This window comes from Maylandia zebra, linkage group LG20, assembly GCF_041146795.1.
Source record: "Maylandia zebra isolate NMK-2024a linkage group LG20, Mzebra_GT3a, whole genome shotgun sequence".
NCBI classification, from domain to species: domain Eukaryota; kingdom Metazoa; phylum Chordata; class Actinopteri; order Cichliformes; family Cichlidae; genus Maylandia; species Maylandia zebra.
Window position 1 is genome coordinate 3,803,586 of NC_135186.1, and position 16,213 is coordinate 3,819,798.

Consider the following 16,213-nt stretch of genomic DNA (forward strand, 5'->3'; position numbering starts at 1 on the left):
TTGAAATGCAAACCATCCTTCTGTTTGACCTCCCGGCTTTCTCCGCCGTCTCTAATGTATTATGGAGAGTTTTCTTCCTGTAAATCAGTCTTACTTGACTTTCAGGCTCTCATTTGTCATGTCCTCGTAAAAACCAATGAGGCAGCAGCTCATTGGCCAGTTAGATTCAGGACAATTTTAAACCACTTTCCACTGAATTAGATACCATTTCTCCAACTTGCCAATTAGGACTTTGACAACTTTAAGGAAGCAGAGGAGACTTAAGGGACTGGTGACAATAAGGCACTGTGGGCACGGGAATTAAATTCCACATTTCTTAGTTTAATAATCAGCCCCTTGGACCATGGAGTTGCTAAAATATCTCCAGGGATCTGACTGAGAGGGAGCGTTTTCCTAATATATTCTTTTTTAATTAGAGTTCAGCAGCCAGCCATGCTTTAGAGGTCAAATCTCCTTCACACTGGGCATTCAGTGAAACCATTTATCAACTACAGCGCCTTTTGACACATTTATACCAGCAGAGAGAGTTTGCAGATTTGATTTAAGAGCTCGTGCATTTCTGGGCCGATGCTAATTCAGCGTTTACAGAAATTCCTGGTTGTGGCTTATTGTATTTATCAACTGAAGTGTGCATAACCAATAACTATGAGCTTAATTCACTGCCGAATAAACAAACATCACTTTGTGAGGGATGATTAGGCAGAGAAAAGAAAGCTATTAAGATTATATTCTGCTTTTTTCTCCAGCGAAATTGAATTTATTCTTGTTAAACATCTAATAATGCACTGCTGACTCTTACTCCAGGCGCACTAAAATATGAAAAGCTTAAGTAAGAAAGAAGAGATTATTGCAATCAAAGTTTTAATGAAGGTGACGGGATCAAGAGCAATAGAGAAAAAAGGAGAGTTTGCTGTTTTCGTTACATGTTTTTTAAATGAGATGGCCATAGTGATCACAAAACCGCTGGGATCTGAAAGCAGGCGGATACATGAAATGGTGTGAATGAAAAATAGCTGTATCTAATTACTTTTGTCCTACTTTCAATGAACTTCATCTTCATCAACAAACTTTTCCTACATTGGCTTTCGGGATAATGATCTTCTCTTATCCCACTGAGATTTGCAAAGAGAAGGAGTTAACTTTTGAAATAGGCAGCGTTACTTCAGTGAAAGCAGACGGATTATCTGAGATGTTAATACCCGTCCTATGGCACTGATGCGCAAACTCTGGCCATGTGCACATTAAGCTCCTGGATTAATTTGTACAGGCGTATAAATCTGTATACTAATCATTTCTTTCTGGAATAAAAATGTTCTGCAAAAACAAATTAAGGTTTAGCCAGGTAAACGAAGGCTTGTGCTCTACAGGAACATGGAGCAAAACTAAAAGAGGATGTCATGTTTTCTACTCTTGTCTGCTCTGAGAGCAGGGATAAGGTGATGGACAAGCTAATTGTTTGAGGGTAATGGATGCCAGACAGTAACAGGTGGATACAAAGAGGCGGTTAGTCATGGATGGCTTTGTTACTTCCAATGATAATTGCACTGACAATCGTCCAACTGTAGTCAGGTCAGCCCAAGGCTAATACCCAATAACACCGCATCTGTCATTTCCCCACGTTTCCCTGTCACAGAAGATTTTGTATCCAGGAATGGGGAATTACATGTACACGAACGATGCCCTGCTGCTTGGATTCAGTCCTGAACCCTCATCTATATTCATTGAAATTCTGCTGTCCCCTGAAGGGAAGAGGACTTTTCTGAATTGCGATCAAGTTATTTAGCGGCACAAGCTTTTGCACTTTACAGATATGCTAATGAGATCCCTGAAAACATTGGGAACATGTCTTCCATCTAAAATGGTAAATGATGATAGCATTGCTTTATGTTGTAAAGGTGATGCCTACCTTATTAGAATTTGCACAGAGGGAACATATTAAGGGAAAATGTTCAGGGTTTTAGCTTAAAATAAGGATGACATGAATAATATTATTGCTGATTGCGCCTCTTATGTGGATTGAGTCAATAAGCCAATCAGGGTGCGTGGCTGCTTGAAAAGGTGCCAGCTGATGATGATCGGTGTTAGCAAACTGGATAGATCTTTCACGAAAGCGTGAATGCTTTATTTAGAGAGTTTAGCATGTGCAAAATGCTACAGGCCACCAGATAGTGATGGACTCATTCAGTCTAATGATATTGGTTTGAATGGTTAAATAAATTCTCATATGTAGTCTGTTTTGTAGCTTGTTGGTTCCTGGCCCGAGTCACTTGGACACCTTACATTCACTCTGTTGCTGCGACAGAGCTGCTAACCTGTTAATTGCCACACTCTCTCCTCTGCGTTGCCATGTACATATGAGGAAAGCTGGGTGCTGTGCTCAGTGTCAATAAAGGCTGCTCATTGGTTTGTACATGGGTGCTAAAGAGAAACTGTGATCATGATTATTTTGGTCAGTGCTGAGATCTGGATTATTTAACTTGATTATCTATTAACTTTTAAAACATCAGGCATTATTTGAACTTTGAGCACAAATTGTATTATTCTTGTCACGGTTCTGGGTCGGTTCGACCCAGCATTTTGAGTTTATTATGTTTTGGTTTATTTTTTGAATGATCGTTTTGTTCCTCTTGTGCTTTGTCCATTATTATTAGAATTCTATCTTTCTGTTTATTCGTGGTCAGGATTTATTGTCTCATGTATTGTTTGAGTTCCATGTATTATTTTCTGTCTGCCTCTCTGTGTTGAGTCTGTGTCCTTGAGTAGTGATTCATGTTTCCTGTTTTATTGTGAAAGTCCTTGTCTTATGTTAGTGTGTGCAGCTTTGCTCCCCCTGTCTCGTCAGCCCTGATCTCTCCCAGCTGTGTCTCCCTCCTGTTGCCCATTCCCTCATTACCACCCTGTGTATATAAGCCCTGTGTTTTCCCGTGCTCGGTGTCGTGTCGTACCTTCGGCTTATACCTGTGTGTTTTTGTGTTCAGTACTTTCGTGTACCGTTGCTCAGTTTGCGTCGTTTTCTGCCAGTAAATAAAGCTGAGGGGTTTTTTTGAGTTACTATTCAGTGTTCGAGTCCTGCGTTTGGATCCTCCTCTCCGCCTGCCCGCACACAGAGCCCTGACAATTTTTTGTGTCCGCATCTACTTTTCAGATTACTTGGAGCCAAAATGTTTCCGAGCAGCTGTTTTACCCTCTCCCATTGCTCAAAGACTGTCTTTTTGTCCTTCGGGTTTGAGCTGAGCTAAAAATGCCTGCTCTCCAGGGCTTTTTTTTTATAGGAATGGGTGCAGGCACAATTGTGAAGGGGAAGATGAACAGGATTTCTAAAACGAGACAAAAAGAAGCAAATTATTGTGAAACTTGATTATCTTATTTTAATAATCTTTGAAAGTTAAATCTGTGATTGAGTGTACAATTAAATACATTACCCAGCCATAAATATGCCTAGTTTGAACTGTTTATCTGTTTCTTGAGCTCTTTTTTTTATGCCACTTGTTTTTTTGCATCATTTTTAGATTTACAGTTATCTACTAAACTTACACGAATAAAAGAAATCTGACATTTAATGTATGCTATTCTATCTTCAGGTGTTTTAAAAAAATGTTGTTGTTTAATACTCACATTTCTGCATTTTTTTTTATTTAAGGATTACATATTCTTAAAAGGATTTGCAGTTTCTGAGCGCACTGTAGAGGCAGGCTGCTTTTATAGGTAGTGTCCATACTTTGAAAGGCACCTCTGCCTGTTACCACTGTCTCTTTCCACTGCACTTTATTGTGCTCACATGGAAATGATATCCCACGGGGCGTTGTGGTTTGTGTGAAGTTGAGTATGGTTGTTGAATTACCGTGCAATTATGTTGTAGCTCTTTGCATATGGCATTCAGTGATTTCACAGCATGAAAGAAGAAGCATTTGTGTATTGTGTACAGCTGTTGCCCTGCAGTCTTAACTCATTCACTGCCAGCCATTGGCAGTGAATGAGTTAAACCCATTGACTCATTCACTGCCATTGACGGCTATAGACGTCAATGGCAGTGAATGAGTTAAACGGAAATTGCATATACACACACACATGCAGGACTCTGTTTTCACATTTTGATGTGCAACTCTTTTCTTCTCTTACAGGAATCTGTTGGACCGAGACACTTTCTCCAAATCTGACCCTTGTAAGTTCTCAGCTTTTACGATGATAATTGCAGCTCAGATTTTCCTGCGGGAGATTTTGCTCAGAATATGGTTCGCTGACACCTCGTCTCCATTTACAAAGCTTCACTTTTTATTTTTGCTGAGCTTAACTTTGATTCAGTTTACTGCGCTGTTTCAAAGTGTTCCTTCAATAACTGCATATCATTTGCACAATAATGTGACAACCTTTCCTTGCTGAGAGCTAAAGTACCTTAATGCATGCAGGGTGTAAACGCCAGCCTTTGAATACAAATGGCTATCTTTTGGTGAGACACATGGGGAAACGCCATAAAGGCATTTTCTTTGATACTCCCTGCAGGATAGAGAATGGAGGGGGAGACATTTAACATAATAGGGAGGAGGTAAAAGCCCTTTGTGTAAATAAGCTACTGGGAAAATAGCGCTGACACCCTGTTTTGTATTCGCCTGAAGCTGAACCTCGGTATATATGACAGGTCATGTGGTATTCACCCGCCCCAGCTTCATTTAAAGTCGCCAGATCTAATGGGAATCAGGAGAATCCCATAATGAAGAAATTGTGTTTTGATTGCATGGGTGTCGCTGTGTTCAGGGGCTCTCTATCTTGATTTTCTTTTTTGATTGTGGACAGCATACCTAGAACCATCAAGCTTGGCAGTTCATTATGTTGTCAGGGCGTGGCAAGATAATTAATCATGAATGTCAGCAAAGAAGGAACAAAACAAACATAATTTGAAGAGGCAGGATTCTTGATTGAGATTGTTTGGTGACGTATTCTTCTGTTTTGCATTTTTCCTCTCTCTTCGCTGCTATCTCATCCTTCTTCATCACTTCTCAGTGGTTGTATTGTACACCCAGGGCGTAGAGACCAAACAGTGGAGAGAGGTAAGCGACCACGCCGTTTCCCTGTCAACACAGCTCAGTCAGTCCGTCTCTTTTCCGTGACATCTTACTCTGTTTATCCCGCTTACCCCCTCCCCACCCTCCTCTGTCTCAAGGTAAATGCTGTGAGTGCCAATCACTTGCAATTGACTGACCTTGTAAATGCTGGTGCTCTGGTCAGCACTGTGTTAGCTGTGACTGATTAAGGTGGCAGCTACATGTATCATTAAAGATTTTCCTCTGTGTCGCTGTCCCCTCTGGCTTCCCCTCTGATCAAAGCAGACAGAGGTTGCAGTAAGACATTAGGCCCGTCTGGAATTGTTATGTGACACTGTAATCACAAATTAAAGGCATACACTGAAACTGCAACTTAAATTAAATCAATTCTTATTATTTTGATCTAAGGCAGTCGAACTAGTCTCTTTGCTTACACATTGAAATCGATTGGGATTGAACGGTGAGTGGTGTGACTTCAGATTTAAAATGGGAAAGATTTGATACCCCAATAAAAACAAAACATATAGTTTTGTTGAGTTTTTGCTTCCAAAAAGGCAAAAATGTGTTTCAGTTGTACCGCACAGATTGATAACTTGGATTTCAGGATTCACTGGACAAATTAGTAGCTAAACAGTTAAAGTATCACCAAATTTTACTCTTTATTTCATAGAATATAACGGTATAAGCAGCAATGATCTCAGTTTGACTGTCAAACCTAAAGAATAATCTATACCTGTAGCCACTCTGCTTAGCTGCTGTGTGAACCTCAGTATAAATGGCTTTACACTCCACCATTTTTACCTTGCTCTTTTTTAGCTTAGAGAAACTACAAAGAAGAGATGTGAAATGAGTTCAGAGAAAAGGTCAAATGTTTATTTGAATCACAAATTACATCTTTTCACAAGTAGATTGGGAAATGCTCCATCAGCTCTCCATAGTTTGATTATATTGTCTAAAAGTAAAAACAAAAACTGAACTGAGAACAGAGGTAACACAAGCAGACCCAGAAAGATTACCAGCAGATTGGATAATATGAGTAAAATATGAGTACCACAAAGAACAGGTGAGAAATAACACGAGAAACCACCTCAGGGATCAACAAGAATTACCAGAAACAGTGTGGCAAACAGGCCATTTGAAAAAGCACTGTGGGCAAGGAGACAGGGTGATAAACCACCAAAAGCTCTTCCACTGCTCCAAAGCATACCATCGGCCTTTTTTAATAATATTTTTCACTGTATGAATGGCTCGTCCAGGATCATAACCATAAAGCACCTCCACAGGTGCCACGGACAAAATAAATGTAGCATTAGTAAGAATTAGCCATTTGCAGGGTGAAAGATGGAGGAAATTTTCACTACATTCGAAACAGAAAATTGTCGATTCTATGCCCAAGTAGTCCTGTTCACTTGTTTTTTTTTACATTCAGGATATGAACTCAAAGAATTCTAAGAAATTACTGGTGGATCGCTAGAAAAATGGTGATGAGATGGCGCATTGCTCCAGACATTTCCTCCACAGAGACATTGACGTTGGTGTTGCATTTTGAAGGAGGGGAAGTCGATATACAAGGTCGTAAAAGAAGTACAAACCTGGGCTCTACGCAGTGGCTGATCACAGTTTGAAGTGGATGTGAATGTCAGATTGTTGATCTCCAAAAGTGACAGATAATGTGTGACACAGACACCCCTTATCTGACCTCAGAGTGGTGCTGGCTTAGGGCGCTTCTGATGGTAGCAGACCATCTGACATGCAGTTTGGACAGATCATAAAGGAAGGCAGAGGAAGGCACTCACATCACTTAGTGATGACAACAACATTATCATCCTTCTGGCAGACAAGGGTCGGTGCACAGTATTGCTAAACCAGAAAGACTATCATGAGAAGATTTTGTCACTACTTAGTGATGAAAATACTTACGAGCCCCTAAAACGAGACCCAGGAAGTGGCTACAGGAAGAGGGTGATAGACTGTCTGAAGCAGTTAGAACAAGACAAGGCTATTGACCGGACCTCATACCACAGGCTGTACCCAGGGGAGCCTACACCAAGTCTGTATGGTTTACCGAAAATACATAAACAGGGTGCACCTTTAAGACCGATCGTCTGCATGATCAACTCGGTAACCTATGTAGCAGTCCCCCGGACCAAGGAAGAAATAGAGAGAGCCTCGACGGGTGCAGTAATTTTTACTTTGAGATTCATTCAGAATCTAACAGTGCGCCAGGTGCGCCAATGCACCGTGAAAACTAAACAGAAACACAAAATACATTTTCTTAGACGCTTATTACAAATATGAACTCAAATAAAGCAGAAAATACAACAAAATATCAATTAAGCAAAGAAATACAACTTAAAACATGTACCTCGCTCTGCATTCCAAGGGCTGCAAATTGTTCATTTCGCTAGAGTCCGGTATCACGCTGCTTCACGCTTCATTGAGAGCTGCCTACTGGGAAATGTGCGCCACAAAACCGGTCTGAGCTGGAAGTGCAGCTTGCCGCTAACTAAACAACAGAGCCCTCTACTGGACACTACGCGTAGCTGTTCAGGCTTAGATCAATAAACAAAACTGGACCTTTACACTCCCACCAAATCATGTATAATAAACAACATTCTTTACATGATTTCCAGCTGTAACATATGAACATTACTACAAGAACGAACACAATTTCAAATACATCATCAATAAACTTTCGCAAATACGCCTGATGTGACAGTATTGATTGAAACATCAATTAGTTATTTTCTAATAGAACTACAAGCTTTTGAACAGGTCGCTCAACTACGTGAGGTTTGTGTGCTGTTCCCTGCTTCTTTATTAAGCCTCGATCGCCAACTTGAAGCTTGACTCTGCGGACCAAACCGTCATCTTCTTCTGGAGCTTCAACCACTCGAGCCAGTTGCCACTGATTTCTGGGAAGCATGTCTTCTTTGATAATGACTATGTCATTGACTTTAAGATTTCGACGTGGTAGGTGCCATTTCTGTCTCATAGATATGTTCAGAAGGTACTCTCTTTTCCATCTACTCCAAAACTGCTCAGTGAGATACTGGACTCTGCGCCAACGTTTCCTTGCATATAAGTCCTCTTTCACAAACTTTCCTGGTGGAGGCAGTGCAACCTTTGATTTCATCAATATGAGGTGATTTGGAGTTAGAGGTTCAGGAGATTTAGGATCATTGATTCCATCGACGCTCAGTGGTCGACCATTAACTATAAACATCGCCTCATAGAATAGAGTTCTTAGAGAGCTGTCATCCAGCCTGCCTTGGCATTGAGCAATGGTGGCATTGAGAACATTGCGGATGGTTCGAATCTGTCGTTCCCACACACCTCCGGCATGGCTAGCAGATGGGGCATTGAAGACGAACTCACACTGTTTATTGGCAAGGAATGCTTCTAAGGCATCCATGTCACATTGTTTAAGAGACTCTCTTAGCTCATTTTTGGCTCCAATAAAGTTTGTACCCTGGTCACTGTACAACTTACAAACAGCTCCTCTTAAGCTGATGAAACATCTCAGAGCGTTGATGAAAGAGTCAGTAGAAAGATCCTCAAGCATCTCAATGTGGACTGCACGTGAGGAAAGACATGTAAAGAGGAGTCCGTATCTTTTATGCTCTTTGCGACCTTGTTTTGTGACAAATGGTCCGAAACAGTCCATTCCACAATACATGAAAGGATCTGAGATTTCAACTCGTTCCTTTGGAAGTTCAGACATGCGTTGTTCTTCTGGTGAACGTCTTAGTTTTCGACATTGAACACATTTGCTTATTAGTTTTGCAACTTCCTTGCTCCCACCAATCACCCAAAACCCATTCGATCTGATTTCCATGAGAGTTTGGCTTCTACCTTGATGACAAATCTGTGCATGAAAATGAGCAATGATCAACTTTGTAATGTGATGGTCTTTTGGGAGGATGATGGGGTGCTTAAGTCCCTGACAGAGTGTTGACTTCTTCAGTCTTCCTCCAACACGGAGAAGTCCTTGATCTAGCACTGGATCTACTCTAAAGAGGGGACTTGAACTCGGAAGGTTATCTCCCACCTTCAACACTTCCATCTCTTGAGAAAAGGCCTGCTGCTGAAGGAGCTTTATTATTGTGTCAGCAGCTGTTCTCCGTTCATCTACTGTTACAAAGTTTCCATACTGGGCTTTGCTGGATCTCAATCCTTTTATCCTTGCAACCACTTTAAGGAGCATTGACCAGCTTGAAAACCTTGACAAACGGCTGAGGATATTGTCTTGTTCACTTGTTTGAGTTGTGAGAGCTTTGACTGCTTTGACTTCTGGATCCCCTACTAACAACACAGCTGAGGGGCTGGGTGCATATGAAATGTCATGTTCCCACAGAAACTTTGGACCAGACAACCAACATGTTGACATGATTTCTGATGCACTGAGCCCTCTAGAGGCGTAATCTGCAGGATTCTGAGCTGTGTCAATGTAGTGCCACTGTCTGGGATCTGTAGTTTGCCTGTGACGATCTCTAGGGGGGCTAGTGCTGATGGGCAGTCATAACCAATCAATAGACCTACTTCACAGTTCTGCAATGGCTGTAACTTGTTAGCTAAGCCTTCAAGGTGTGGCCACTGAAGTGCAGTTTCCTTGGTAGGGATATGAGACTTGTCAACTGGGATAAAGTCACGAGAGTAGACGTGTTCTATTCGGACACGAGTCTCAGAATCAAACCCACGCACCTGTAAGTTGTTGGCAAGTTTACTTGCAACGACTGTGTCGACGGAAGTCATGGTGCTAAGCTTTAACTGCACTGGTTGGGCGTCTACATTTAGTTCTGAGGCCAAATCCTCTAAAATAAAGGATGAGTCACTCTGGGTGTCAAGCAGGGCATATGTAAGTATTTCTTTCTCAGGCTCAGATGCAACTGACACAAATACTGGTACTATGCTGGATGTGGAAGATAGTTTCCTTGTTAGTACATGAGTCATAACATTATGCACTTCCTTGTTTGCACCTTCATCTGGGGATTTAGAATCCTCAGTTTTCTTTTCTTTAGGTTCATTCACTCTTTCTGTGTGTAGACAGGTGGGGTGACGCCGACCACACTTACTACAGGAGTGACGTCCTCTGCATTCTTTGGTTACATGACCCCTCCTCAAACACCCAAAGCAGAGACGATTTTCTTGAATGAAAACTTTCTTGTCATCACTAGTTTTCGCTGCAAAAGCAGGACACTTAGCTATGCCGTGCGATTCTTCTTTGCAAAACAAACATGGGGGTTTAGGTCTAGAAGTAGATACTGGGATTGGTGGAGACTTTGGTTGGATGGTAGTACTGAGTGCCTTCGCTCTTTTAACATGCTGCTCTTCTGATGCCCTTTCGTTTATTAGGAATGGTGAGGCAACAGGATTGCAAACTACTTTAGCTTCATTTTGTATGAACTTTGTAAAGCGAGCGAAGTTGGGGTAGTCTTGGCTTTTGTCTAGCTCCTCCACCACAATGCGGCTCCATCTCTGCACTATCCACTCAGGCAGTTATCTTAGAAGCTTGTGATTTTCCTCACAATCATTAAGGATCTCTAGGCCTTTGACTTGAGGGATAGCCTCTGCACAGCTTTGGAGAAAATCTGCCAACTCCCAGTGCTTTAGGATCATTGGCAGCTATTTTAGGCCATTTTGTGAGTTTAGCCCTAAAGGCTCTTTGGATAACAAATGGGCTGCCATACCTTTCCTCTAAAACGCTCCATATGCCTGCGTATGCCTGGTCATTGTTGCGGAAGAAATATCCCTCTACTGCCTTTCGTGCTTCACCTGCAAGATAGCTCTTTAGATACAACATTTTCTCACACACAGGTAAAGGTTTGTCACCAATTAGTGCCATAAAGGATACCTTCCAATCCATAAACTTTAGGGGGTCGCCACTAAAGATAGTGGGCTCAGGTACAGGAAGCCTGTTTAGGGTAAGAGAGCTGGCGAGGGCTTGAACTAAGCTAAGTTCTTCACGTTCTGGAGTAGTATTGTGAGGTCTAAATGTTGGTGCTTGTGGATTTAAAGAGAGCCGTGGTGCGCTGTTGGGGAGATTTGCGGAATTTTCTAAGTTGTAGCAGGACACTTGATCATGGCTTTCAATGTCATTTTGAGCACTAAGGGCTCTTACTGTTACGGGGGTGATGAGTAAGAGAACCCAGACGCGGATCGCTCGTTAAGATTGAACAGTGTCTTTATTTACAGTGAAGCAAATCCAAAGTAATCCATAGTGCTAAGTCCCTTCCGTGCTCCCCTCATGTGTCCATACGACTTTCGTAAACAGTGACGTCTCTCCTCTCGTATCTCCGTCTCACTCGTAGCCCGGCTTGGTGGAATACTCCAGCGCTGTCTGTCACTCAGCCACACCATTAAATAGTTCTGTCACAATGGTGGATGATTGGCAGCAGCTGGCGAGGAATCAGTTGCAGGTGGGACCACTCAGAGTGGCGGAACTTCCGGGTCGGACATCTCCCGTTGCTACGCAACCGCGTAACAACTACAACTGAGACAAAAACAGAGCGGGAGAACAAACACACACACACACACACACACAGGTCGCCGGTCGGGGCACCGTCGAACCTGACACTTACTCGTGCAGCTGCTACTTTCACTTCGCTGTCTGCCTTTAACTGTTGAAGTTTAGTCTTTTCCTCCTCCAACCTTGCCTTTGTTTCCACTTCCTTTATTTTCCACTCATTTTCCATTTGGCTGATCTTGGTTTCCTGTGCCAATATTTCTTGTGTGGCCTTTGCTTGTTCCACTTTGGCTGCAAGTTCAGCTTCTGCTTCCACCTCACGACTGCCAGTAGAATCTGCCTTTGAGCGTGCAACTGAACCCTCTGGGAACGACGTTTCAGTTTTTGTATCACCAAACACAGAACCATAGTCCCTTTTGTTTAACATCACTCGTACTCTTTCCTTTTCAAGGCGATCGTTAAAGAGCTGATCGATATTTTCCTGTCGTTTAGCAACAACTTCACAAATGTCAGTTGTAAGCACTGCACAAGCATCCATTCGCTTAACAATGTCGGGCGTCATGGATTGGCTGCGGCGAATGGGTTCATAATGCTGTTGTACTACAGCGTGCTTGTCTCTTATGTCATGACTGGCATTGTTTAGCTCTTCAGGTGAGCAGAAAGTTTTCAGCTTTGTTCTGATTTCTTTAGCTGCCTTCTTCCAAGTGTCATAAGCTTTGTTAAATGCCTTCTCATTTTTCTTTGCCTCATATTCCTGCATTTCTTTACCCTTTTCAGTTAAATGCCTTTCACGATTGCTGGATCTTACTCCTTGTTGCTCTGAGTCGTCGGCTTCTTCAGCAGCGTTCAACATTTTGTTACTGTAATGTGTATGTTGCTCTATGCGATAACGTCTGGACTTAAACTTACGTGAGTGTTACTTTTGGAAACAATGCTCACATCAGACGTTTACATCACATAAATAAACAGATTAGCACCCACATATTAGACAAAATGTAACTGTAAATACCGCTGATATATGTTACTTTCAAGAAGAATAAACCCATACAATTTAAAGATTGTAATTACTCAGTGCAATGCAGTATACCTTTAAGGCTGTAACCACAAAAATATTTAAGAAATCAGAAAATCAGAAATCAGAATGGGTTTATTGCCAGATGTTGAGGTTTACAACATTAGGAAATTGCTGCGGTGCTTCAGTGCAGACAATAAGAATTAAAGTGCTATGTAGAAAGAAAGATATTTGCATGAGATATACATGAGATATATACATGAGAATAAGAATTATGAGTGCTACGTAGAAAGATATATACATGAGTGCAGGTGGTGATCAGTGCCAAACATGAAATGATGCAGTTACACAGCGTAGGGTCATATGTTAGTGGCGGGGACAATCATGTGGTTATTGTTCATGTGTCCAACAGCAGAGGGGAAGAAACTGTTCTTGTGGCGAGAGGTTCTGGTGCGAATGGACCGGAGCCTCCTGCCTGAGGGGAGCAGGTCAAACAGACTGTGTCCAGGGTGAGAAGGGTCAGCTGAGATCCGGGCTGCACGCCGCAGTGACCTGGAGGTGTACAGGTCCTGCAGAGATGGGAGTCTGCAGCCAATCACCTTCTCAGCAGAGCGCACAACACGCTGCAGTCTCTGTTTGTCCCTGATAGTGGCTCCAGCGTACCACACGGTGATGGAGGAGGTGAGGATGGACTCGATGATTGCAGTGTAGAATTGCATCATCGTCCGTGTTGGCAGGTTGAATTTCTTCAGCTGCCTCAGGAAGTACATCCTCTGCTGGGCTTTCTTGATGACGGAGGTGATGGTGGGCTCCCACTTCAGGTCCTGGGTGATGGTGGTACCCAGGAAGCGGAATGAGTCCACAGAGGTGATGGGGGTGTCAGTCAGGATGATGGGGGGGAGTGGGGCTGTGTGCTTCCTGAAGTCCACAGTAATCTCCACTGTCTTCTGGGCATTCAGCACCAGGTTGTTGTGGCTGCACCAGGACACCAGACGTTCAACCTCTCTCCTGTAGGCAGACTCGTCCCCGTCCGAGATGAGCCCAATGACGGTGGTGTCATCTGCGAACTTGATTAGCTTGACAGACTGGTGGGTGGAGGTGCAGCAGTTGGTGTACAGGGAGAAGAGCAGAGGAGAAAGAACACAGCCCTGAGGGGAGCCGGTGCTGATGGTCCGGGAGTCCGAGACATTCTTTCCCAGCCTCACGTGCTGCTTCCTGTCCGTCAGGAAGTCAGTGATCCACCGGCAGATGGGATCAGGCACATTCATCTGGGAAAGCTTGTCTCGGAGATGGTCTGGAAGGATGGTGTTGAAGGCAGAGCTGAAGTCCACAAACAGGATCCTGGCGTAGGTTCCTGGGGAGTCCAGATGCTGCAGGATGAAGTGTAGGGCCATGTTGATGGCGTCGTCTACAGACCTGTTGGCTCTATATGCAAACTGCAGGGGGTCCGTGAGGGTCTTGAGATGGGAGAGAACTAGGCGCTCAAATGACTTCATGACCACAGATGTCAGAGCCACGGGTCTGTAGTCATTTAGTCCAGTGATTCTAAGTTTTGTTGGGGACAGGGATTATGGTAGAGGACTTGAAGCAGGCAGGCACATGACATGCCTGCAGTGAGGAGTTGAAGATGCCAGAAAACACTGGGGCCAGCTCGTTTGCACAGTGTCTGAGGGTGGCAGGAGACACACCGTCTGGGCCGGGAGCTTTCCGAGCATTCAGACTCTTAAACTGCTTCCTCACACCTTCTTCATGAATATGAAGAGTTGTGGTGGGAGGAGGTGGTGTGAAATCCTCTTTTGTGTGGGGTGAGGGGGCGGGTGTTGCAGGTGAACAGTTTGAAGGTGGTGATGGCTCTATGGAGGGGGGAGAGGTGGGGGAATGAGTGTCCAAAGTGCCTCTATTGTTGGGGCCGTTGGAGGTGTGAAGGCTGCCTGATGGCTCGTCAAAACGACAGTAAAAGTCGTTGAGGGTGTTGGCCAAGAGCAAGTCATCAGTGGAGTGGGGGGTTTTTGGCTTGTAGTTTGTAATATTCCTAAAACCTTTCCACACAGAGGCCGAGTCATTCTCTGAGATCTGCTGCTGCATCTTCTCAGAGTGCTGATGTTTGGCAATGTCCACTTCCTTAGTGAACCTGTACTTGGCCTCTCTGTAGCAGTCCCTGTCTCCGCTTCTGAACGCCTTACTCTTTTCCAGCCACAGCTTTTTGAGTTTGGGAGTAAACCAGGGTTTGTCATTGTTATAACTCACCCTGGTGCGTGATGGCACAATGCTGTCCTCACAGAAGTGGATATAGGAGGTGACAGTGTCCGTAAACTCGTCCAAGCTGTTAGAAGCAGCCTTCATTGTGTCCCAGTCTGTGGTCTCCAAACACGTGCGAAGCTCCTCCACAGCCTCGTTGCTCCACAGTTTTTTAGTCCTCACGACAGGTTTGGAGAGCTTCAGCCTCTGTCTGTACGCGGGGATTAGGTGGCTCATGACGTGGTCAGAAAGTCCGAGTGAAGCGCGGGGCACCGCGCGATAGGCCCCGCTGATCGTGCTGTAACAGTGGTCTAATGTCCTCTCCTCTCTGGTCAGGCATTTAATATACTGCTTATATTTTGGAAGCTCATGGCTCAGATTGGCTTTGTTAAAGTCCCCAAGAGCAATGATGAGAGAGTCCGGGAATGTCCGCTCCGTGTGGAGAATCTGCTCCGCGAGTGCGCACTGAGCTGCCTGCGCATCTGCGTCCGGCGGGATGTAAACAGCGGCCAGGATGAATGAAGCAAACTCCCGCGGAGAGTAAAACGGTTTGCAGTGAATAAAAAGATATTCCAGAGAGGGAGAGCAGTGCTGAGCAATCACTGTTACATCTGTGCACCAGCCACTATTGATGTAGAAGCAGACACCTCCACCTTTGGTTTTACCGGAGAGAGCGGCCTGCCGGTCCGCGCGCAGCAGATGAAAGCCCTCCAGCTTGAGCGCGCAGTCCGGGATGTCCTCGCAGAGCCACGACTCCGTAAAACATAAGACACAGGAGGAGGCAAAGTCTCTGTTCATGCTTCTCATCAGGGCCAGTTCGTCTATCTTATTCCAGAGTGAGCGTACATTAGAAAGGAAGATCCCAGGAAGGCAAGTAATTCTGAATTAGAGTGCAGAGTCCTGTTATCAGCAAAGTCCTTAATGGGCATAATACCTGCACCTTCGTAAAGTGACCATCAGAGTTCAAAGGGGAGGTAGGCAACGAAGCAAAGATGATCTTGACTGGTGTAGAAATCTCTCACAGCTGACACACGGACCCAGCTCGTGGCACGGGCTGCACTCATCTGGCATGGGAGCTAGCAAGTAGCCTTCACTCAGCGATCGAGTTTTCACTGTAGCAGTCCCCCGGACCAAGGAAGAAATAGAGAGAGCCTCGACGGGTGCAGTAATTTTTACTTTGAGATTCATTCTGAATCTAACAGTGCGCCAGGTGCGCCAATGCACCGTGAAAACTAAACAGAAACACGGGGGCAGGGATAGCTCAGTAGGTAGAGTGGCGGCCCCATGATCGGAAGGTCGGGGGTTCGATTCCCCTGAACAGCTACCCAGAGGTACCCCTGAGCAAGGTACTGTCCCTACACACTGCTCCCCGGGCGCCCAATGGCTGCCCACTGCTTCACTGAGTGAATGGGTTAAATGCAGAGAGGGATTTTCCCCACGGGGACCAATAAAGTACAC

General features: G+C 44.2%; 1 protein-coding gene and 1 long non-coding RNA gene across 3 annotated transcripts in view; one reads left to right on the top strand and one right to left on the bottom strand.

The window, feature by feature from the left end:
- cpne5a (copine Va) overlaps positions 1–16,213 on the top strand; it is a 95,878-nt gene that overhangs the window by 8,275 nt on the left and 71,390 nt on the right. For both annotated transcript variants that reach the window (XM_004558664.4, XM_004558665.4), the window contains exons 2-3: positions 4,122–4,162; positions 4,999–5,045. In XM_004558664.4, coding sequence (XP_004558721.2) covers positions 4,122–4,162; positions 4,999–5,045 — 88 coding nt within the window. The remainder of the gene's footprint in view (positions 1–4,121; positions 4,163–4,998; positions 5,046–16,213) is intronic.
- LOC106675029 (uncharacterized) lies at positions 4,218–7,669 on the bottom strand. Its single transcript, XR_013095062.1, has 3 exons — positions 7,405–7,669; positions 5,198–5,311; positions 4,218–5,066 (listed from the first exon to the last, which is right to left on the bottom strand). It is a non-coding gene; the product is annotated as an uncharacterized LOC106675029 (long non-coding RNA).